The 23,404-nt window shown below is 50.9% G+C and overlaps 9 protein-coding genes across 9 annotated transcripts; 4 read left to right on the top strand and 5 right to left on the bottom strand.

The window, feature by feature from the left end:
- Positions 1-350: 350 nt before the first annotated feature.
- Positions 351-1,053, top strand: HO173_011661 (uncharacterized protein; the record flags this gene model as incomplete). Its single annotated transcript, XM_037313540.1, has 2 exons — positions 351-372; positions 590-1,053. The coding sequence occupies 2 exons, from the start codon at positions 351-353 to the stop codon at positions 1,051-1,053; spliced, it is 486 nt and encodes a 161-aa protein (XP_037159628.1).
- Positions 1,054-1,433: 380 nt separating this feature from the next.
- HO173_011660 (uncharacterized protein) lies at positions 1,434-2,593 on the top strand (the record flags this gene model as incomplete). Its single annotated transcript, XM_037313539.1, has 2 exons — positions 1,434-1,685; positions 2,039-2,593. 2 exons carry the CDS (start codon positions 1,434-1,436, stop codon positions 2,591-2,593), a joined length of 807 nt encoding a protein of 268 aa, XP_037159627.1.
- A 259-nt stretch (positions 2,594-2,852) lies between these two features.
- HO173_011659 (uncharacterized protein) lies at positions 2,853-5,681 on the bottom strand (the record flags this gene model as incomplete). The annotated part of the gene is made up of 3 exons (XM_037313538.1): positions 2,853-5,468; positions 5,519-5,626; positions 5,673-5,681. The coding sequence occupies 3 exons, from the start codon at positions 5,679-5,681 to the stop codon at positions 2,853-2,855; spliced, it is 2,733 nt and encodes a 910-aa protein (XP_037159626.1).
- Positions 5,682-6,210: 529 nt separating this feature from the next.
- On the bottom strand, positions 6,211-7,048 carry HO173_011658 (uncharacterized protein; the record flags this gene model as incomplete). Its single annotated transcript, XM_037313537.1, has 2 exons — positions 6,211-6,485; positions 6,562-7,048. The coding sequence occupies 2 exons, from the start codon at positions 7,046-7,048 to the stop codon at positions 6,211-6,213; spliced, it is 762 nt and encodes a 253-aa protein (XP_037159625.1).
- Positions 7,049-7,731: 683 nt separating this feature from the next.
- Positions 7,732-8,877, bottom strand: HO173_011657 (uncharacterized protein; the record flags this gene model as incomplete). The annotated part of the gene is made up of 2 exons (XM_037313536.1): positions 7,732-7,968; positions 8,029-8,877. The coding sequence occupies 2 exons, from the start codon at positions 8,875-8,877 to the stop codon at positions 7,732-7,734; spliced, it is 1,086 nt and encodes a 361-aa protein (XP_037159624.1).
- A 635-nt stretch (positions 8,878-9,512) lies between these two features.
- Positions 9,513-10,256, bottom strand: HO173_011656 (uncharacterized protein; the record flags this gene model as incomplete). Its single annotated transcript, XM_037313535.1, has 2 exons — positions 9,513-9,536; positions 9,594-10,256. 2 exons carry the CDS (start codon positions 10,254-10,256, stop codon positions 9,513-9,515), a joined length of 687 nt encoding a protein of 228 aa, XP_037159623.1.
- Positions 10,257-10,525: 269 nt separating this feature from the next.
- Positions 10,526-15,873, top strand: HO173_011655 (uncharacterized protein; the record flags this gene model as incomplete). Its single annotated transcript, XM_037313534.1, has 9 exons — positions 10,526-10,680; positions 10,729-12,717; positions 12,773-13,006; positions 13,061-13,292; positions 13,343-13,641; positions 13,698-14,212; positions 14,263-14,397; positions 14,445-14,920; positions 14,971-15,873. 9 exons carry the CDS (start codon positions 10,526-10,528, stop codon positions 15,871-15,873), a joined length of 4,938 nt encoding a protein of 1,645 aa, XP_037159622.1.
- A 493-nt stretch (positions 15,874-16,366) lies between these two features.
- Positions 16,367-16,534, top strand: HO173_011654 (uncharacterized protein; the record flags this gene model as incomplete). The annotated part of the gene is made up of 1 exon (XM_037313533.1): positions 16,367-16,534. One exon carries the CDS (start codon positions 16,367-16,369, stop codon positions 16,532-16,534), a length of 168 nt encoding a protein of 55 aa, XP_037159621.1.
- A 1,724-nt stretch (positions 16,535-18,258) lies between these two features.
- On the bottom strand, positions 18,259-22,992 carry HO173_011653 (uncharacterized protein; the record flags this gene model as incomplete). Its single annotated transcript, XM_037313532.1, has 5 exons — positions 18,259-19,031; positions 19,083-19,712; positions 19,773-21,295; positions 21,368-21,458; positions 21,543-22,992. The coding sequence occupies 5 exons, from the start codon at positions 22,990-22,992 to the stop codon at positions 18,259-18,261; spliced, it is 4,467 nt and encodes a 1,488-aa protein (XP_037159620.1).
- Between the last annotated feature and the right edge of the window lie 412 nt (positions 22,993-23,404).

The raw sequence follows: 23,404 nt of genomic DNA, 5'->3' as shown, positions 1-23,404 counted from the left end.
AACTGTAAGACAATATACATGGGAGCTTATACCAACAACATCTCGTCATTCTACCATGATGATAGTTGGACTACTATGTTGTAGGATGCCTCAATATCTGCAGTATTCTCTGATGCTGCCGCCTTCCTTTAGCGTGAATGAGTGTAGAAATAGCAGGGTCTATGATATTACTACCACAATATCACGATCCGTGTTAGTATTCCCACGCCGGATGAAGCTGGAAGGTGCTTCTACACAGAAGAATGCTGGTCTGTTCCACCACATTTCTGATGATCGACAAACAGAGCTGGTATACACGGTTAAGAGACCAGGTCTATATCGCGAAATAACAAATCTTTTGTGTCGTTGAAATGGCGGTGAAGGACCTTACAGGTGGGCGCTTTGTTACACACCTCTCCGAGGAGAGCTCCAACAATATACCAATCCACAATGGCTAACGAGGAATTAACGAGTCCTTGCGCCATCTGCAGCAAAGCAGCTGAGGAAGGGAAGACGCTCCTGTAGTGCACACCAAGCAAGGGTCTGGTTCATTGAAGTGAGGTCTCCTGACAGTTTGCTTATAGCTGCCTTGTGCTAATTGGCGCAACAGGCAAACCGCCGACTGCAGCACTCACAAACCCGTTTATGCCGTCTCCAAAGGCCAGAAACACCTCCTACAATTCTATCTCGGCATCTCCGACAGCACAAAGCCCCAAGTATCCTGCACCCTCCCCTGCCCCGCCGACGAATCCTTGTACCAAGCGCCGCAAATCACACTTCAGTGCTCCACAACGCACACCCAATTTCAAAATCAAAGAGCCCATCGCCGAAGCCGCCAGAGCGGCTGAGAAATCCAACATGACTGAAAAAACCTTCCACCAAAGACTATTCGAGAGTCCCCGCAGTACAGACACTGCCGGGAGCGCCCTTCCGACGCTGCTTCGAATTGTAGAAGATGATCCTCGTCGACCTGAGGGGTACCTGCGCGGGGAGGGCGCCGACAACATGCACAACGACAAGCGGCAGCACGCCGCGGATGCCGGAGAAGAAGTGTTCAAAGTTGAAGCAGGTTGATATGCTTGAGAAGCCGGCGTGCAAAGACAAGCGCTTCGAGTGCGCGAGATTGCTGGGAGCACGCTCTTACGCCCCTAAGACGCAGGGTTAAAGGGGATTGATTTCTCCATATACACGGATGGCGAGGGGTATTATGCTGCTGAGGATGTTGAGAGCTGGAGGGGCTGAACGAGTTGAAGAAAGCGTACAGAGCGTATAGGCCGGATCAGGAGCCGAGGGGGAAGATGCGATGGTTGGAGCAGCAAGGGCGTGAGTTATCATGATCCGCAGGGCTTGAGGAATGGGAGGGAGAGGGATTAGGCGAAGCTCGATCAATAATCGCTTGTCCGAACCAGAAGGGAAGGCTTTTAGCTTTACCTGAGAGCGATTCGTCACTTTCGATGATCTTCACAACAGAATCTCTTCATACCTATTTCCGTGACCATGTCTTCGGCGCCAAGGAATCATCATTGCTGTTCCAGCAGGCGATAATAGAAGGACCCTTCCAGACCGCATCTCTCTCCACTTCTGCGCCCCCTTCTCGCTTTACCCACAGCCATGGACCCTACTCCGATAGCTCAACCGCTCCTTTTGACCAACTTCCTCGCATGGCGGCTGGATCTTCCGCTTTCACAGCGATGCAAAATATCCCTGTATTACAATTGCCTTCACTTGACCCGTAAAAGCTGTAGAAAACCCGCTGAATCCTGCAATCTTGCAACAATCATCGACGAGACCTCTAGCACGATTCCATCTCCAACATATAGCGATAGCCACCATTATCTATATATTGCACCCGCGTCTAGCCCAGTAGATGGTAGAAGCGCCATCATCTTTATCCAAGCCCATTCCGTCCCTCTGTAGAAACATCCACCAGACAGCAATCCCTTCCTCTGGCCCGCAACAATGCATACCACTTTATCTGATCAATCCAGCCTCTACCATAAAATCGCCGCCGAGCCCCCTTCTAATCCTTCTCATTCTTCTCATTCGGACAACCCCGTAGGACTCTACCCTCGCCCAACCCAATTCATGTACCGCTCTGACCTCGCCTGCAACCGTCGAACGCCAAACCATATTGGAGGAAACACCAACAAGACGCCCAGAGGCCGGCGAAGGCGACATCATCCCAATCACCGACATCATCATCATCGGTCAAGCGTCTCTCTCACAAGCACCGCATTATATGGCAGCGGCGAAGGTCACTTGGGGTCGTTGGGAAGCGAATTCTGGCTGTACCTACTACCCCGATCCCCTCATGGTCATAGGATTTAGATGTTTGAGGATGAGCGACGCAACGAGGAATGAGGTTCAAGGGAGAGACTTGGATATCGATGAAGAAAGGAAGTACAAATGGGAGAACGCTAAGCCAAAGATTGTCACAGCTGCTGCTGATCACAACGACTGGATGCTGAGGATTGAGATTGGGGGCGCTATGGTTACTAACAATGTGAGCTCTTGCAAGCAGACACGGGAAGTAAAGCTTTGGGGGAAGAGGGTCGTTGGTGATGAGGAAGTGAAGCTTGGCAGGGCAGGAAAAGACAGACTTCAGATCGATTGAAACGTTTTCCTTGCTGAGCTTAGGCCGAAGGAGTCGGGCTCACTTGGCTCGGATGGAGTTGGGCATGCAGCTGTACGATGGCTCGAAATCAAAACAGTCGACCCTCTGTAGAATTCAGTCTGAACAATGGTGCACATACATTTACTGCAAGCCTGAAGAGATGGGAAGAATTGTCAGAGACAAGGAAGAGAAAGAGATTGGTTTAGGTGTCTCTGCTGTCAGAGTGAAAATATGTGAATGAATAGATCTCGTGAGGACTTTATCCAAACTCGACCTCTCCAAATAAGCTGGCTCTAACCTGGATAATAGCTGCGAGTTCCAGTATGAATTCTTGTAGGATGATAATGTTCGTCAAAAGGTGACTAAGAGTGGTCTCTTTGAACTCTTCGGCAGTCTGCGTGTCCGGCACGACGGATCCGCTTCGTGTACTACTTGTTTCACTGCTTCCAACATCTCCCATGTGATTCCTATCAATACGGTCTTTTGTCCTGATCTTCACCTGCTGACGTAGAGCATCTGCAGGACCCATGGGCGTGATGACACGTTTTTGGGGTGTAGACGTGATAGAGTCTTTCCGCAGCGGCGATGGCGAGAACGCCCTTGACTCCATCCTAGAGGGGCTCGGTGACGGAGAGATCTTAAAATGGGTCAGCCGACCGACAAGATTGGGCGTCGAATGAACATCTAGTTGTCGGCCTCGTGGAGAGCTAGACCGTGATATGTTAGCTGAGGAATTCTCAGACAGAAGCCGCTCCGAGATAGAACCAATCTGCGCGGCATTCCCAGCCTTTGATTGGGTCGATCTAGTCGAGTCTTCTGATCTTCGCGATGGGCCACTGGAGCCACTGGCTACATCCTTATCAATGTCGTCGCCGACCTTAAAGACGTGTCGTCGCTCAGCAAGATACGTGTCGAACTCCTGGATGTCATGGCGGAAGGTTTCGACTTGCTGGACCAGAGAGTCTAGAGCAGCGAACACAGGCGAAGCAACATGATTAGCTACGTACGACTCAGGAGGAGAAGTCCTTTTGGGGGATTCGGCATTCTGCTTGGTATCACCAATGTGGTTGTTGAGCGTGATTGTATCATCGTGGTCAGACTCATCGAGCCCATCATCGGAGACCGCGCTTTGTTTGGAGGAAGCATCGTAATCAGCAGGCTCCTGAAGGAGCCAGCTTTCCAGGCGCGTATTGCCACAAGAAATCAGTGTTGCAAGAGCTTGGGTGAGATCTAGATTCGTGGCAATGTCGTTCGCAAGGAAATTTTCCAACAACGAGATCAAAGCCCGGAGTAATGGATCATCAGGTCTTATCGAATGCGAATTCAGTGCATCACCACCTTTCACTAAATGAGTAGAATTCTCGTTTCGTAGCGCCGTTTTAGAGACTGGTAACGCAAGTAGCAACGGAGAGCAGCAGTGGTTTTCAAGAAGCGTCCTCGCGTCTTCTAAATGTGTATCGTAAGCCTCTCGTAGATCGTCATGAAACATAATGTCCTCGGCCATTGAGAATAAAAGGGCGGTATCTCTGTAATGAGCGCCTATCGTGCGGACAGGTAGATTTCCAGAGTATTGAGTCTTAATTATAGTCGACACCGCAAATTGGTGTTGGCTACGTAGAATGACAGAGACGAGTCGGAGAGTTGCTGTGACCGTTTGCTGGTTGCGAGATCGAAGGCTCGTGATAACAAGGTCGACAAGAGTGAAAAGGTCGGGCATGGGCTTCTCTTGAACGTGGGTCAGGGTTGTGACGAGTGTTTGCGACTTTCGGCGACGAGCCAGCGTAGCTGGTCTCGCTGGCTTACGTTCATCTTCTGGGATGTCAGGGATCGCCAGTAAATACTGCAATGTCAAGTGTATGAGTTCAGGGTTGTCGATGGACTCTACGATGCATCGCAAATATGTTAAAACAGCCACGGATGATCCGCCATCAGCGTCTGAAGACTCCATCAAAGAAGGATAGAGTAGTTGTTGCAAGAAGAGAAATTTGAAATGATCAAGCAAGCTGCGCTTGACATCCTCAGAGCCACAATGCTCGAGGACATCCTGCCAGAAGACCAGATATGAGAGAAATGTTGATAGATGGGCTTGAAAGTCTGAAGAAGTTGTCTTTTCGGCATCAGAGGGCGTCTTCGGTCGAGGCGTGTCGGAGAATGATAGAATCGCAGGTATGGTGTCTTTAGTGAAAGACAAGACAAGTTTCCTACTGAGCTGGCTGTAGAGCGCTCCCAAACCACTTGCCATCAAGGTTGCGAGATCGCTCTCCACAATCCAACTCTCCAGTGCTTCGGAATGAGACGCCGATTCGATGATGTAAAGCAACCCCGTTCTAGCGAAGTCTCCCACTCTCCCATCGTGGTGTACATAGTCCAATGTGAAATAGAAGAGTGGGAAGACGTCCTTGTCTTTTCTTGTATGAGGTCCAAGATCTCGTTCTCCTGCCGTCGTGTTCGGTCGGAACCAGGTGGGCAGTAGGTTTGGCTGAAGGCGTAACTTGGAAGCAATCGCAAACAGCACTTCTACGATTCTTCCCTCTGTGTCTACCGAGACCATCAGAGGTCCTGTAGTAGAAACTGTACCGACAAAACCAAGTAAAGCGTCTGCGAAGGCCTTTTCCTTTAGGAAATCCACCTCCTCGCAATCGATAAGGATCTTCAAGATATCCAGCGTTACTTGGATGATGGGCTCATTGTGATACGTTGAAGCCACTTGGCTCAACGTTGAGTATATCTGGAATGTAGACACATGTCGTGCACAAAGGTGAGGTTCCGGTGTTTGTACTTCATCCTGGAGGGTCTTTTTTACGTCTTCGAAGCAGGCCAAGACTGGCTCTATTGGGACGTCTTGCTTGGTAGATATGTTGCGGCGCCATATATGCTACTATATAAGTCAGCGATAATCTAAGCAAGGCCTCATAGAGAGCATACCTGTAGCTGATCGTGCAGCTTCTTGAAGCGGATCGAGCGCTGTTGGGGAGAGTTGAATCCTACTTGCTTGGCTGGAGAGGCACCGCTGCTCCCTACAAGCTTCGACAGCTATGATCATTAGCATAGAAAAGAATCAAATGGGTGCAAGGCTTACTAGGTCCATGATCGTGAGCTCGCCCAAGCACCAACCCAAACAACCAGGGCGGTGGAGTCGCGTCTGGGTCTTCCCGAGGATTAGCCGTTGTCGAATACTTTTGTGCCCAGTCCGAGCGCGGAATTGTTCCGCCCCTAACCCGATAGGGTAGGCCCGGGCTTGGGAATAGCGTCTGAGGAACCGAGGCAAATCTCACGCCACTCTTGCACTCGACCCTACAGGCTCACAGGCTCACAGGCTCAAAAGATGGGTCGCAACCGTTACATTGACAATGTGAAGGGATACTTGTGCAGCTTGTGTGTCATTCGGGCAAGATTTTTCGTTACTGGAACCCTGGAAATCCTCCAACAAAGCGACATGTTCACGGAGAGAATTGCGGTGTCAATATTGCAGAGTGGGAAAGAGATGTTCACTGCCCTAGCATCATTCTAGCCAAAATGCTTATTGTTTATCGCTTAAGATAAAGCAAGCAAGCAAGCATGCCTGCATGGACCCCAACACACAGAATTGAAACCTCCCACGTCCTCCGAACCTTCCTTTAGAAGTCATCATCGTCCTTCTTCTTTCTCTTGATCCCACCCTTCTTCTTCCGCTTCCCTTCTCCACCCTCCTCACTTTCCTCCTCTTTCTCCTTCTTCGATGCCGTAGGTGCATCCGGCACCCTTGATATGATATCCGCCAAGAAATCCAACTGGTCGTCTTTCACCACCGCTTGCTTCAGATGGGCTGCCGTGACGCGCTTTGACTGTTTTGCTCGTGCCTCGTTGGCCGCTTTGGTAACCACCGAGATCATGAAAAGTTCGAGCGCTTTGGCTATAACACGAAAGCTGTCAGTCTTGCGTTTCGTTTGTCGGAGTGGGGTCCGGCAGTAAGGGGTGGGCGAACTTACAAACAGCGGTTGGCGTAACCTGCGCCACCTTGCCCACATCCTCATCCGCCTGCATGATGCGCTTTATCCTCGCGACCGGAAATTTTGTCTTCACCTCAATGCCTTCCTCCACCCCTGGCGCCGGCTTAGCACAAACTTCTTCCTCGACCTTCTGTTTCTTTGACTTGCGGCCTGGACCTTTCGCCTTTGCTGGTGCCTCCGGAGTGAACTCGTCTTCCTCACTTTTGGCGCGAGATTTGGCTTTTCCGTTCGTGGGGGGCATGATTGGTGGTTGATATTGGGCTGGAAATGATTGTTGTTGGTGTTGTGGTGGTGGTTGGTCGAACGAGAATGGGTCGTGGTTCGAGGGCTGCTGGAGATATGAAGGTTGGTAGGAAGTTTGCTGGGGTGGGTAGTAGGGAGCTGAAAACGGATCTGGATCGTCGAATGTTTGGAACCCGGAAAGATCTGGTGATTGCGGTGCGTAGGAACCTTCGAAATCATCCATTATGAACACTGAAGTGGGGCGGAGCGCAACGAGTCCAGGCTAATTGAAGAAAGATCTGCTATGTCTCTGTAATGTCTCAGGAATGTGCAATGTGTGTTGTCTCAATATCAGTCGAACCTTCCCAATAGAGTAAAGCTGTAACAATTCGCTTGCACAAAGATTATGCGTGCTATGCAGAAGATGCCAAGATTTGCATAATTCGAACTCGCGACCTCGGATCCGCCTTCAATTTTCGGGGGAACTTGAACCCTTTATCTGTGTCGGCCCACTTTCACTGGGTCGCGCTAGCGGCCTTAGCGGCATAAAATTGTCGATCATTCAAGCTCTTAATTTGCAGGCACCGATTTAATTGTTTTTTCTCTTTAATTGTGTTGAATGATGATAGAGCAACGCTTGACGACTACTATGGAACTGTGTTCTAATGTGGGCTTGATGAGGAAGTCTCGACAGCCTTGAATGAAGCCTCCGTTTTTGTGATGGTTTCAGCCAGGATGCCAGATCGCCTTTGTTGGGTTCGCGATACCGTCGATGATGGTGAAATTACTTGATCTAATCTGACAACACGCCCTTGTATGGTGCGGTAATATGTGCTTGTATGCTATTCTTTCAAAAAACGTTCCACGCTATCCGGGACAGCTTTTGATACACGCCCAAGCTCTGGAACTCGGTGACTCGGTGGCAATTCATCGCCAGAATCCATGAATCCCGTTTTCCTCTGTGAGATCATCCCCAATCCTCGCATACTTCTTGGACATCCTATCCATGTCCAAAGGCTCGAAGAAAGGCTTACCATCTTCGTCGAGCACCCCGAACACATTGTCATCCTCGTCCGACACTTCGAGCGCATCGCTCATGCTATGTCCCCTTGCCTTCGCCTTCGCATTAGCTCCGCTTATGTTTATAGGCCTTGCGAGACCGCCCTGATTACGTAACAATGAGCATGTACTTGCTCGAAAATTAAATAAATGACGAAGACATACCTGCGTAAGCACAGCTACAGGCGCCTCTCCATCGCCAACCCTCGACATTTGCTGCAGCATCAATTTGTAGTCGAGATCGGTCTCCAGGGGCAAAGATCTGTGCATGAGCAGTTGAGACTGAATCTGGTCGACTAGCTGATATTTCCATGCGCCTCCTCGCTCATAGGAAAGCCCTTTCTCAGACAACAAAGCCTTCACAACTTCGTCTAGCAACGCGTAGACTTCTGCCAAGAATGCCTTGAGCGGCAAATTGACCTCCAGCATATGGCTTCGTCCTTTGATGGTTGAGGCTATGTCCACCAACACGGCCGCAAAATTCTTTTTGGGTGGCGGCTCTTTAAGCTCGACTAACTGCACAATCTTTTGTCTTAGGCTCTTGTTTGGAAGCTCTTGCTCAGGTACACCAGCAGCCAGTAACTTTTGATTCACACTCATCTCCGTGCGCGCCAAGAGAGGTCCAGCTTCATCCATGAGAATCTTGCGTTGATGGAGCTGGATTATTGCTCTGTGGGTTTCTTGCATGGCTGCGACGACCGCAGCGCGATCTTCGGCTGGAAGCTCGTCTTCAGTATCAGGATTTATTGTGAAGGGTTTAAAGATCTCTGAAGGGTCCGGAAAGTTCGTCGTGAAGCCTAGTTCGCCCTGGCGTTGGGCTTGCTCTTGTTGCCATAATATAACATCGCGCATGTCTAAGACTCTACCGCCCCGCGCGCCTGGCTGGACTGGAACCGTGGCGGTGTTCATGGCTTCATGGTGGGTGGGGCTAAGGGTGCTGAGAGAAGTGTTGATGGTGACGCGTTTTATTTTGTGTTGAGATGGATCAGAGGTTGAGGCTCCGGGGGCATTCATCGTCACTTGGCGATGACGGCAGAAACACTGTCACACTTCGCAAAAGACACACTCTTGCACTCTCGATTGGTTTAATGTACGTTGTCATGATAATATGATTGTTTTCGGAGGCTCCTCCGTGGTGCGCGCTGGCTCCTTCCCTCAGATTCCTGCACTTTCTTTGGGCTCCCTACCCTTCGTCGCTATTTCCTTTTCACTGCTGCTTCACAGTATCACGCATTCTGGACTGCAGCGGGAGCCTTCTATGCAGTATCTCCGGTGCGTCATTTTTGGAGCGTAGACGCGCCTAGAGGCGGACTATCTTGAAAGGTGAACGGGAACATGAAGAAGGGAGAAGAGTTTTCGTCATAGCTCCTGCTCAACTTCCAAGCACCTCAACAAATGCATTAAGTTCTGTGTAATGAAGTCCTACAAACACAACGCCATGCTGCATAACTGTGCGTTGATACAGAGCTCTCGAAAAGAGCACATCCCTTGAGAGTGAAGAATCTGAGCCAGCAGGCCCACCTGATGACGAGGATATATCTGTCTATGCAAGAGAGAACGCTAAAAGTCAAGGGTAGAAGGATGTATGACAGATCTCCAATCGCGATTGTAGCGATATATTAGGCATTTGTGATGTCGTTTCACACAGCTCAAAAAATCGTCTTCCTTGTCAGCTGTAGCACAAATTCGTCAGCCTTGCTCGCCCAGAGATCCCACACCAGTGAACTCACCGCCCACACTCCAGCCGCTGAAGCAACCAGCCCTCCACTAATCATCATCGGCCTTACCCCTCCCGTACTCTTGAACAGCATCCCGCTCAAAGCCCCTGCCATGATACTATTGGCACTATCATGCCTCCCCCTGTAATATCCAATCGTCGAATTTATCCCGTTGTAGACCATAGCAATCACCCCCGCGCTATTTCCCAAGAAAGGCCCCCTTCTCGTCATACTATTCAATACACTATTCAGCTTCAGTTTTGGGGGTGCTGAGGCTGGAGATTTTCGAAGTCCCTCTATCATGCCCCATGTTCCGCCCAGCGTGAGAGCGGAGAGATATGTCACGCCAGTACCATAGCAGAGGTCGTCGGACCAACCGCGAGAGGGTAGTGCTGATTGGGAGCCAGGGAGGTCGGAGAGGGCGGATTCGTCGAGTGTCAGGTAGTCTAGGGTATCTTGATTCAGGCCGGCGAGAGGGTGAAGTCGAGATGGGTCTGGGAGTGCAGCAGGATCGAGAAATGAGGAGACATCCTGAGCCGAGGCGGGATCGAAAGCGGTGGGTTGGTAGGGGGCACTCGATGATGGTAATGCAGATGAGGATGGGTCGTGAGAGGATGAAGAGCTAGAGGATGAAGAGGATGACTTTTGGCCTGTGAGAGTACCCCAGAGAGACATAGTGGCGGGTTGAGGATGTGAAGGAGAGCCAAAATTATACGTGGTGGAGGACTTGGAGCTGTCGCATTTGGTTGTGAGTAGGCCAAAAATTGTTCGAGGTCGATATGATTGGCTGTGTCGGCAAAGTTGCCTTTCCGGGAATAGAACTCTAGTCACGATTTTGCGCGTGGCCATTCGCCATCACGTTTCATACATTGTGAGAGCAAAGGCGAAGTCTTACTTGGAATCTGGTAGCTGATGAATGGCGATGGCTTTTGCACATCTACGCAATGGAGCTCAACAGAGAACGCGAACCTCAAGACCTCGTCAATGGCAGCAATGAAAATAAAGCAATACTATCTGAGGATTCACTGCGTCAATTGAGCAAGTCTTTGACGGGGCTTATTCCGAATAATGTGGACGTTCTCGAGGAGGGTGTCATTGCGTATGGAATCCGCCGTCAGGCTGAAGAAGACTACTAACGGACGACAAGGCACATTCAGTCCATTCTACAAGACCTCTTGCAGACCGCTAGTTCAACGGAGCTTTCTCTTACACATGGGGCTGCCGCCCTGAATGCTCTTTGCGGGTTTCTTGAACAGTGTAGTGCCTCTTATGAACATCGAATTCGAGATCTCTCCTACAATCCGGAGATATGGACACGAGCTTTCAATGTCTACATTACAAGATCAGATAACAACAAACCCAAGCCACTGAGAAGGCTTCTACTGACACTAGCACGCCTATTATCGAAGCATCCTGTAGATACAGAAAGAGACTTCCTGCTCGGGACTGCTAGTTGTATTGCTATTCGAGCTATCCGCAAGCAACATGACTTTGCAGATATCAAGCCTGCAATACAAGTATTGGAGCACTTCCTTAGCAGAGATCTCCTTTCTGCTGTCGAAATTGTCCAAATCAAAAGGCCAGAAGAGCTGAGACTCTCTCGGACGGAGTCATTGCAAAAGGACAACAATGATCTTTATAATCAGCAGGAACGGGTCGATCAGTCTGTACAGAAATTTGCACTGAGTGCGTTGGAATGGATGCGGTATCCCGATTGCGCTCCTGCTGTGGGACGTTTCTTGCCCGTGTTTTTTAAGTCCTTTGGTAAGAGCCAGAATGGCGATACCGTTCACGTCTCGAAAGATGGTGTAATACCACTGTGGATATCCCCTGTGAAGGCAACTCTAGAGCGACACCAGGGACTTTTGGAAGTCTTCGAAATTCACATATTGCCAGGTCTGTTCCGCCTGGGCCCTGCTGATGTAAAGGCATTCCTAAGGACATTGCCATTCGAAAGCATCCAGCGTGGGAATGTAGGTTCCAGCAGTATTTCAGAGATTCAATTATGCTTATTGGTGGCAAAAACAGACGAAGACTCTAGCCTCGGGAAATGCTTTGATCAAAGGCAGAGCACCTCACTTGACTTGACGAATCTTGGGATCAGCCTCCTCGAACATTCTTCGTCAAGTGTGAGACTTGCCGCTCTTTCTCTCTTGGTCTCTTCTTCGGCTTCTGCAAGACCATTCTGCAGACGAGTACTACGTCGTGTGCAGCAGTGTATACCTTACTTTCATGTTGAAGTCAATGCAAAGCCGCGTAACGAATTCATCGCTTTGATGAAGAAGCTTTGTATGAGACTTCGAGGTGCTACCGTGTCTCTGTTGAGGCACGGTCAGGATCCAGACATTTTGACTAGAGAGCAAACTTCCATTACATCCCGATTAGTTGCAAGGATTGGTGGCGAAGGGCCAGTGAGCTCAAGAAATGTCATCAAGCAAGTGCTTGATGAGGGACCGCACATTCTGGAAGAGCACCTCGCTTTTCGAAAATGGTATATGGTGTTTCTACTTCAAGAACTGCGCCCAACAGCATCATATCAAAGCCATGTCACGGCACTGAAGATACTAGAATTCTTGACGGAGCAAACTATCGCTCTACGCAGTCTATCGTCGAAAAGCCACAATGACTACCTCGACGCCTTGAACGAACACCTGCCCAGAGGCTTGTTGCTAAGGCCCCTTACTGAGTTATTGTTTGACCCCTTTGATGATGTCCGCCAATCCGCAAGTACAGTCTTCGATCTTCATCTGTCGATAAATTCAATCCCACGAAAAAGTATATCCAGAGGGGGAACGGATGGCAAAGCAGACTCATTGGACCAGGAAGCTAGGAATCAAGCCGACAATGAAGAGGGCCATCGCAAAACCAATTATCCGATACTCATCGACTTGAACAAGGCTGAGAACAGAGCCGGAGTCACAGGTCGAGCAGATCACGCAGACGGTTTTGGAAGACTGAACAATCTCCTGTACACAACCAGTGGGACTCTTTTCAAGCCAGCTGGGTGGCACCAAAGTCATTATTTGATAGTGGACCACGTCATATCAACGCTGGAAGAGGAGGTCGATATCGCCAAAGGCGACCTGCTGTTCGCCGTCAGTAGTAGGCCTCTTCACGGCCACCTGATCGCTCTCAGGTAACCTATCCTCCTCTCTACTCAATATCTATAAAAGCTGATGGAGAATATATAGATATATAGTCAGCCGCACCGACTACGTCAGATCGCTCGACGCATCGCTGGACCAATGGGAAGTTTTCGATAGAAGAATATTTTCTGTTTGCTCTGGTGTCTGGGAGGTAGTGCAAGACGTCCTCTGCTTCGATGCTCCAGAGGGCCATGACATTAGCGAGGACGACTTCAGTGAACAGGATAGAGGAACCAAAGATATACTTTCATTCTGCTGGCGGGCTTTAAAAGAATCAAGGTCCGTCGAAACGTCACTAATACAAAACTTGGCCATTACCTGACTTGTCTCTAGTTTACTGATGCATGCAATGGTCATGAATATTGGCTACATTCCTTCATCTCTCCGCGAGAGTACCGATTACAAAGGCTATCATGAATTCGGACTCCAAGCTTTTACGCAGCTGGCTGAGCTGCGTCATCGGGGAGCTTTCTCCACAGTCTCGCTTACTTTTGCGGCGTGCTGCATAATGTGTGCTCGTTCATCCCAAGTAGCAGTTCGAGAATATCCTAAGACTTGGTATAAGGTAATCTCTCCAGCTCGAAGTATATTGTCACGAAAGCTCACCAGTGGTAGCTTGCGTTGAAAAGTATCGAGGACAATGCCTCCTCGCTTACGAGAAGGTCCGCCGGTATACCGGCTATAATCACTGGTGTACTCGCCGCCTATTCAGGAGACAAGTTCTTTGATGATGTGGTTGTAAACCTGCAAGCCATGGCAGATGCACCTATCGGGGTTGATCTGGGCTCTCTACCTCAAGTGCATGCGCTGAACTGCCTCAAAGACATCTTCACGGATGCACGATTCGGGCTCAACACAGAAATCTACGTTGCGGATACCTTGGAAATTGCCGCTTCGTGCCTTGAAAGTCAGATGTATGACTGCCTTCATTTTCTGCAGAAGCATACGATGACATCTGACAGATTATCAGATGGAACATACGCAATTGCGGCCTAATGCTTTTCAAAGCTTTGTTAAAGCGTCTCAATGGTGGGACTGATACTTCGTCCACCAAAGCCTCCAGCTCACATCGCCGATTCTCGCAATTGACATACCAAAAATATGCCAACCTACCAGAGCTTCTACTAAGACTACTTCGCCGAACACCGACCCAAACGCAAGCCAATGGCAGAGAATTATACCCGACGATGCAAGCTCACAAGGTTTTTCCTGCACTCGAGGTAATCGAAAGATCCGGTATACCATCTCAGCACGAGAGCCTGTTTCTTGATGCTTTGCGATACTACAACGAGTCGCCTGACTGGTCGATCCGGGAGAAAGCTGCAAAAGCCCTGAGCCTGATTGTTGATGAAACAAGCATCGTGGAGGAAGTCACAAGCTTGCTTGCGCCTAATTGGATATCACAAAACGCTTTGCATGGGAGACTCCTCCGTCTGCGATTCTTGCTTGCTCGTAATGAAGCTCCACTGTTTGGCGACTTACTAAGTAGGAATCAGTCATTCTGGGGCCGCCAAAGTTGCTAATCGCTTTGACAGGCACTTATGAAGCGATTCCGCCCATGTTAGAAGACTCATTCGAGGCCTTAGTTATACGCAATGCTTGCCCGGTCACTACCGCAGCATTCCTCAACATTTTAGCAGACTTGTTTGCTATCTTAAATCTGTCCAACAGTAAGTCACTTGCGTGCCATCATTGCTGCATACTGAGGACATTGCAGGCGAGAAGACCAAGTCTTTCTTATTGCCGGTATTGGCGATGGACCAAGAAAATATAGCGAAGTATTCCGCCTCGGCTCTTCAAAGTAGCCCCCTAAAGCGTTGCATAAACCTAGCCAACTACATGCATGCTTTGAAACATCGGCCACAGAGGAATGGTAGTACTGAAACTCTCCGGCATTTCTCAGGAGTCGATAAGGATGCGCTTCAGATCGTGAATATGGCACTACAGTATATGTCTGATGAGAGCGACTTGGCCGTCCTACGTTTCTGTTCCGCTCGTGAGCTTCGTTGGGCTCCAGAGATAACGCAATGCTCTGATACAACTATCAGAATGATCACGAAGAATCATCGGCAATTTGATTATACCCTGGCTTTGCAGGGATATGCTCTTGGAGAACGCTATGCATTTGATGCCACTAACACTGAAGTTCAAGCATGGATCCGTCTGCTTTCCACAGCAGGAGCTGAACGCTCCGTGAGTCCTTCACGTTGGTGCATGTATAACTTGCTGACATTGTACGCCAGGATCTTCGTACTAGGACGGCAGTAGTCTTCTCAATAAGAGCGTTTTTTGATGGCTTACTGGACCATAACTTCCAACTGGTCCCAGATCCTCAGATTCTCGGAGTCTATCTGGCACTCTATGACAGCCTGGTAGATGACGATGAAGATGTCCGAGACCAAGGAGCAAGGGTCGCCTCGACTATACTTTCCGTGATTACGTCCACGGCTGCTGACTACGGCACCAATACTCTATCGCTATCTCCACCTGCGGCTAAAAAAGGATTACTTCGGTTCTTATGCGAAGGTTATCGAACTTCGATGCAGCTCTGCGTGGAAACTATTGGACGGCTGACTGGTATGGTTTCAGCAATAGAATCTGCCTCAGCCAACATGCAGGACGGCGAAACTCAGACCAAGCCGGGCAAGTCTGTTTTGCACATCCGCTCAGTTGCCGATCTCTCTCTAGAAGCCCGAACGACATCAACCGTAGTCTTCGTCGAAGAAAAACAGAACTTGTATATCGATACAGTCAGCGAAGCCGAAGGCTGGGCGGAACTCTTGTGCCGGCTTGATCCTGACGCATGGCCCGCGAGCCTCGCATCAGATTTAGAAACCTGGACTGGCGAAGGACTCGCGTATATTCTTGAGATTCTCCAAAACGGTGTAGACGGAGCGCTGAGTACGACGTCGAAGCCAGAAGTCTTTACCCTTTTCACTCGAGTCTTCCTAGCAGCGAGGGTAAACATCAGACGCTGCGGGAACCATGTGTCTTCAAAGGGAAAGGGTAAAGAGCATGTATGTGTTGGATTGTTGGAGAAGCTTCTAGACTTGGGCAGATCAAGGCTCTTTCATGATCTTCTACTCCATCGCATTGAGACAATAGTAGAGGAAAGCTTCAATTGCCAGAGTCAAGATCAGGGGTAGTTGCCGCGGTGAAGAATTGATGTTTCGGCAGTATCAACATGACGCAGATCATCGCAAGAGACTATTTTAGTCCACTTCATGGTGACGGTGTCGATGCATTGTGACATTGATCCTCTAGATACCAAATATCTGACTCACTGTTGCTGCTCAATCCTCACAATCACCGACATTGTCCCTGTTACTTTAGACCACAACCCCACTCAACACTCGAGCTGTTGCTGCTCAATCCTCACAATCACCGACATTGTCCCTGTTACTTTAGACCACAACCCCACTCAACACTCGAGCTCAAGATGTGAGTTTCAAGCCATAGGGACCTATCTTGCCTTAGCTGACAAACTTCTCTCAGCTCCCCACGATACCATTATCCTCGCTCCCCTCAAAGCAGCCCCGCAACACTCACCACCAGCACCCGTAAGCTCTCCCTCCTTCCACCAAATCTCCTCGATCGCTCAACTAATGATGCCCCAGCCAGCTTCATACTCCATCCAGCATGCAGGGCAACGCGGCCATCGCGATAATCCTCGCCTGCATCCTCGTCGGTTCCCTCGGCCTCTACTACGCGCTGAAAGCCGCATGCCTGACACTCGCTTACATGACATGGAAAGTGGGTCGGAAGGAGACTGTGGATGTTGAATTGGTGCCGCCTTCTTCTGCTTGAGATTGGGAATGGGTAGAAATGCAAGACGGTTGATTTTCATGGTGGCGAGCGGTAAGGGGATTGCTGTCACTGTTCGGCCCGGATTGTAAAGAGGGGTTAGATGTCACATGGCGGAAGAGCTTCTGATAGGATAGGGAAGGTTTCACAACGGCGCCGTGGAGGGACTCCCCAATACGGTTTGGCGCGTGCTCTCCATAGTGAAGTGAAGCGCTGACGAGTCCTACTCGCATGATGATGTTGCATTCGCAAATCACATCAGCGTATTTCCAATCTCCTCCCTCCTCCACTCCACCTCTACCTCAATGCAATCATGACTCCAAACACAACACTCCCACAACTATTATGCCGACCATGGCTTCCACCAAAGCCAGCACAGACACACCCGCACGCACCGACACTCCAACCAGTATACCAAGAACCACAGTCGAAACCACACACTCTCTTCACCCAACCAGTACCAAAAACCCGAAGACTCAAAAACCCTCCTCCTCTCACTCCGCAACCCCCCACCATTCAACCACCACCTCCTTCCCCCCCCCTTCACCCCCCTCCTCAACCCCCCGCCAAACCCCATCCTCACAACCCCAACCTCCTTCTCCTTCTCCCCCCTCCCCCAACCCTCCACGACCCCCGTCCCTCCACCAGCACCAACAACAACAACAACAACAACAACAACCAACACCGTCCGGCCCACCGCAACCCCTTCCACCCCACCACCACCACCACCACCCCACGCCTCCACCACCCCCTGGACCCCCCCCCAACGCGCAACCCTCATCGCCACCTCCCTCCTCTCAACCCTCGCCCTCCTCTGCACCCTCATCGCCGTCATCCTCATCCACCGGGACCGAGGGCGCAAGATGGCCGAGCTGGAGCGAGGGCCCGGCCTCGGGCATCGCGGGGGGGCGTCGGCCTCGGGCATCGCGGGCGGTCCAAAAGCCGACACCGCACCCGCACCCGCACCAACACCAACGACGCCAAACCCCCCCCCCTTCACACCTGGAAATGGAAATGGAACCGGAACCGGACCCGGCGCGGCAAAAGCGCATCCGTCACCGTGGCCCCACGGCGCGGGATCGAGGGTCTGGACGGCGTCGAGCCCGGTCCCGCCATCCTGAACGGTCTGTACGGGAGCGGGCTCGGGCTGGGGTTGGGGTTGAGTTCGAGAGGGGCTGCGGCTGGGGGTGGACAGGGGATGGGGGAGCAGAGGGAAGAGGGGGGGATGAAGGGGGGGGAGTATGAGATGAGATGAGATGAGATGAGGGGGGTCATTGGCGGTGGAGGAGGGTGCGGGAGAGGTGAGGGCAGGGGAAGGAAAGGAAAGGAAAGGGTAGGGTGGCTGCTGCTGCCGCGGGAACAGATGCGGTGGTGGGGATGAGGGTTTTGAGGCGAGAATGCGTGGGATGGTACGATTGTTCAATTGGCATGGGTCATGGTTAATTGAGTGGCTAGGTAATGAGGGGATCGAGATGGTAAGCGGTGCAGACAACGAATTGCCTTGAAAGGTATTCAAGATGTAATGCATCAAATGCTGTCTGTCTAGCTTTGCTTTTGTGCTCCAATTACAATAGCCCCCCACTCATCTTCATGAGCAATCCGAATGCGATGTTCTGAAGTCACGTCACCAGCTTCGTGACACCCATAGAACCTACACTATCTCTCGACCGACCCTCTCGTCACCTCTCAGTCAGAGAGAACATTGTACCGCCTCTGGGCCGGCCCGTTCAGTCCATTTTGAACTCATCGTTCTCCGAAATCATCACCTCGGCCACCGTCTCCTCGTATTGATCCTGCATCAACGGCACATCAAGAGGTACCTCATCGTCCGGCGGTGTCGCAAATGGCCCCATAGTAGTCCCCTCATCCGTTTGGAAATCCAACATACGATCGCCATCACCATTGCTGAAGGAGCTGCCTGCCGCTTTAGTGCTGCTGTTATCCCCTGCAAACAAGTCTTCGTCGTTGTCACTGGTATGAGGTGCGGCCGTAATTTGTTCGTTTTCTCCGTAACCCAGGCGATCGAAACTCCAGTCCGATTTAGGACTGACGTAGGTTAAAGGCCCTGGCGCCATGCCGATTCCCTCGTCGTCTTCATCCATGTCTGGCTCCACGTTCAGACCCCTTGGGTCAACTGTGGAAGCGCCATTAGGATCGCTTTCTGCATAAGCAGGCAAGTCATCATCAACTCCTGTCCTCATCGGACCGATCATCACTCCTTCTGCCGCCGAGCCACCACCTCCCGCTTGGTGAGCTGCTCCTACTCCGCGTAAAGCGCTCGACGAGCCATTGCGGGAGGAGTCGTCGAGACGCTTGCCTTCCCCCGCCTGTGATGTAGCACGGGAGGTTGGCTGGGATTCGGACGAGTTGGTTTCGGGGGTCGAAAGCCACTCGAAGTTCGGGCCGCCGAGGTGGTGGACAGAGCGACGTCGGTAGAAAAGGAGGTACGCGGCGTTTGTCACCACCTTTTGGGGGTCTGTTCTGCGCGATACGGAGGAGTCTATGACGATCAGTAAGGCCCTAAATGAACAGGACTCGGCTAGTCACTCACCATTGTATTCATACCAGGTCTGATTCTCTTCCATAAAGTTGGATGCGTATGCAGTATAGTGACCGCCTCCAAGACCGCCGTAGTGATTGTCTACCGCAAAGAGATCGTAGATTGGACTCTTTCCCTCTTCCTGCATGGCCATTCTAGTAGTCAGATCCAGGCCCTTGATTGGAAAGTCGACGGAGACATCGAGCTTATCTCTGAAGCGACCTTGTGCGCTGAATCGCTTGAGGTGTATGACAAGAATGTCGGGCGATTTCCACAGTTCGAACTGCTTGCTGGCGCGACGGTGTTCTTTGCACCTTGGACAGTACCAAGCATCACTTTCAGACAAGATTTCTGGCTTTCCGAACTCATCAAGGCAGTCGCCAAGAGTGACGCCGTTCTTTCTTCGACTGTAACGAGACTGTCGCTTTTCTTCCAGCTCCGGATCTGGTAAAGTGCTGACGTTCTCCCAAGTACGTGAACCCCGCATTTCTTCATTCGCACGATGAGTAGCCCCAGAGAAGAGAGCATCATAGCCTTCTGGGGTCCAGTCGAGCAGAATAGATTCACCCAGGTGTATTAACGGTAAGCTTTCGCCCGGTAAGGCGTCTCCATCACGCCGCAGCTTCGAGGCTGACTGATTGCCTTTCCGGGAGTATGTGATTAGCCCTTTACTATTGCGCTGTGTGTTCCTGCCAAACGTACCAAAGCCCATTCTAGGCTGAGCCAATTCTGCAATCTCTGGGAGTCCATCCGAATCGTCGGCAGAATCCTGAGCTTGAGCTTGTGCCGCAGGTGGTACATCATCTGCATCTTCATCGCTGGAGGGTGGGCTCACCGCCCGGCTCTGACGTTCCGAAATTCGTTCCATTACACTCATTTTTGACCTGACAGGGGGTCCCCCTGAAGGCTCTGGTTTCCTTGAAGCAATGGTTGGGTAAGTTTTGCTCTCGTCAGACAGAGTCGTCAAGCCGGTGGGTATCATCTCGGTCCCGTTAGATGCGATGTATCTCATTTCAAAGAGGCTCCTGACGCCAGGTGTAATGAAGGCTCCAGGCCGGAGCATAGGGGCCAGTGGGTTTAGCTCAGGAAGGTTGGATTTTGGAGGGGCTGTCTCCTCGCCGTCGCGCATAGAGATATCGATCATCCCGTCTTCGCTCTCTAAAGATTTGGATTGCACGCCGGAGTCTGTGGATGAGTCTGCCTCGTCCGTGTGCATAACAACAGTGTCTGAGTCCTCTGTGGCAGAGTCAATTTCTCCTCCAGGTCCATCTTGGGATTCAGCACCCTCGCGCAGGAAATCCCGGGTCGTCATGTTTTCCACTCGGGCCAGGACCTTTTGTAAGATTCTGTCGTAGTCTTTGGCTTCCTCAGGAGTGACAACGATGAAAAAGGGAGCCCCAAAGACTTGCTTCTGCGTGTACTTCGACAAGTTTTCCTTCACTCGACGATGGAACACAGGTACCATCATCTTTTCTGCCAAGGGAGATGCACCCTCTGGGATGTCATCGTCGTCACGATTGAAGTTGTACATCTTGAAACCGGAAGTCTTCTTCTTTGGAGAAGGGTAATTAGTAGGCTTGGCCTCTACCTCGTATATCGCAATCTGGTCGGCTTCGACAATGTGCTCGTCGCTGATAGAGGTCTTATCGCCAAAGAATTTGTAGAATTTGTTTTTGTAGATTTCTGCAACAATCATCCGCTTGGCTTCGACCCCTGGAAATTTGCCGGCGACGTACTCTTTGAGGGCCATAAAGCTCGCGTTCTTGTCGATATCTACAGCAACGCTAATTGGCGTTCCGCGCATGGGAAAGAAAAATATGGGCTTTGACCAAAGGCTCTCAATCGGTAGTTGCAGGGTGAGGTTGTTGAACGGATCGAATATGATGCTGACCTTGTCGCAGACCGGGCAAATGACGGTAGACTTGTACATGCCTGCAAATAGATCTGTGATGACCGAGTCGCTCCGTGCCTTGTAGATATCCCAACACTTGTCCGCCATTTGCTGTAATGCTACAGGATCATGAACCATTTCGTCCGTAGAATCTGGTTTTTCGACGTAGGGCTTCTTTTGGACACGATTCAGATCCTCCTGGAGACCGTCGAGCAAGAATAGCAAAAATTCTTGAGAATCCTGCTGTTGCCAGCCTGAAAAAGACGGTCCATATTTGCCAATCACGTTTTTAAAACTCCTGGGAGCGAATGAGCTCAGGGAATTCGGGGCATACCTGATTGACAGTCAGCTTGCTCAGAGCGTGCGCCCCCTGAGATTGGGACATCGCTGCGGGATGAGGCCTTACATGTCTTTGAGAAGACTTGCATAAGACTTTGCCACCGCTCCATTGTGACCGAGGGGATTGTCCGTATTCAGTTCGGGCTTCCACCTGTCCTCTGTAGGCTGTTAGCATGAGGATACAAGCCTGTAGACATCGTGGGTAGATCATTTCGGGGGCCTTGGAAAAAATGCCCACTCACCGAGAAAGTAATGCGTCAACTCTTCCACGCTTCGGACACACTGCAGAGCCGAGTTCATGTAGCACGTGTTCCCCAAGTTGTTCAAGCCAACAGTGCCTCGGACACGACCATTCTTTGCCGTGCGACCACGGGTCATTATCCCGTTTGGAGCCGGACTAGTCGCTCTACTAGTATTTGCAGTTGGCTTGAGCGAGTCCTTGACCGTGGTATTGCCGCTCTTAGTGATGCTGATAGGGACATTACCATGCAACTTGATCTTCGATGCCGCATTATCGGATACCCACTCTCCTCCACCGGGCCCACCAATCATTTCCTCGAGCACGATCACCTCATTTTGCCGAAGCCCAGCGACATCCAGGCTCAAATGGCCGTTGTATTTAACATTGGCTGTCTCGTCGTTGACATCGACCAGCTCACGCTGAGTTCCGAGCTGTAAGCCTGCGAATTCGCTTGCGTCAACAACGAGCTTGGTGCCAGGGTCCACGGACAGAATAGCTCCTGGAGCAGGCGAAGTGCTTCGTGACTGGGCAGGTGTCATCATTTCTGCGCCAGACTTCCCTCCTAGACCGCCAAGAATTCTCCAAATGCGGACTCTGGTTCCCAGATCAATGCCGGAGGACGTTTTTGCTCGCTTAAGGAAAGTCTGGTAAAGCTCATGCCTACTAGCTAGGATCTTCACCGGTGTTGCATCCTTTTCTCTCAGAGTTTTCGCTGTCAACCCCTCGCTTCTGTTGGGAAGCTTCAGAATGGTGAACACAGGAGGATGTAGCTCATACTGAAGGTTCTCCTGGGTCTCACTGGTGCTGGTGTTATGACAATATCTCCTAATGATAGCAGATCCCTTGGCCAGTGTATACCATTTCATGATGAGTTCCCACGCGGCCTCCGGTAGAATTTCGAAGTCTTCACCAAGATTCAAGCCGGGAGCAAGAGGGACGAACGGTTCGCCGGCCTCATCATTGAAAGGAGATGCATCTCGATCTGTCACCAAGTTGATTCCAGTGTTATCGACAGGTCCGATTGCCCCTTCTCTTGCTTCCTTGCCATACTTGTCCGAGCCTGCGCCATCAGTTCCTCTTGCCAGTACGCGGTTGAGCCACTTGGTGGCTACAATATAGCCTTTCTGGCCTTCTCGCATAGAGCCCTGCTGAGCCAGTTGCTGGACCTGATTGATCTGATCATCGATGGTAGGGATGTCGCCAGATGTCGGCATGCTCGAAGTTGAGGATGCAGTCCCATCACCACCAGACGTGGAACTTGTAGAAGACGTGGCACTCTGGGGATCCAACTCTTGAGCAAGCATATCTACACTCGTCTCTCTCTTGTGCCTCGTTCCCTGACTCTTGCTGTTCCACCGTGCTGTATTCGCTGTGTTCGCCGTATTTTTAATTCCACTACCGGAAATCGAGCCAGCATCTTGGCTCTCCATATCCACATCATCATTCGCCATAGCTGAAGCCCTCCTCTTTGCCGGTGATGATGACCGAACAGGACTTGATGCCCCACCTCTTAACCCGCTACTTGCCAACGAGCCTCTGCGCTTGTTAGGCCCAGCAGTCTCTGTCCCGCTTGCGTAACCGTCACTATCAAGGGTCAACCCAGCATAAGCGCCACTAGGTGAGCTGGCTGCTGTGGTTGACAGCTCTGGGGTGGGCGACCGCCCCTTCCTTGCTCCTTCCAGAACTAGGTGCTTGGGTATGTATGCCGGAGGTGAGGGAGATGACGTGAGACGTATAGCGGGGTCGGTGATGACGAGGTCAAGCGGAGAAGATACTTCCTGAGTATTGGAGGTGTCCTCTGAGGATTCTGGCAGCGAAAGCTTGCGCTTCTTATTGGGAGACGTCGTGAAGGTGAAGGCCTTA

Source organism: Letharia columbiana (genome assembly GCF_014066305.1).
Source record: "Letharia columbiana isolate WasteWater2 chromosome Unknown Sc0000065_s0, whole genome shotgun sequence".
NCBI classification, from domain to species: Eukaryota; Fungi; Ascomycota; class Lecanoromycetes; order Lecanorales; family Parmeliaceae; genus Letharia; species Letharia columbiana.
Note: the sequence above shows the minus strand (reverse complement) of the source record. Positions and strands in the feature narration are given on the sequence as shown.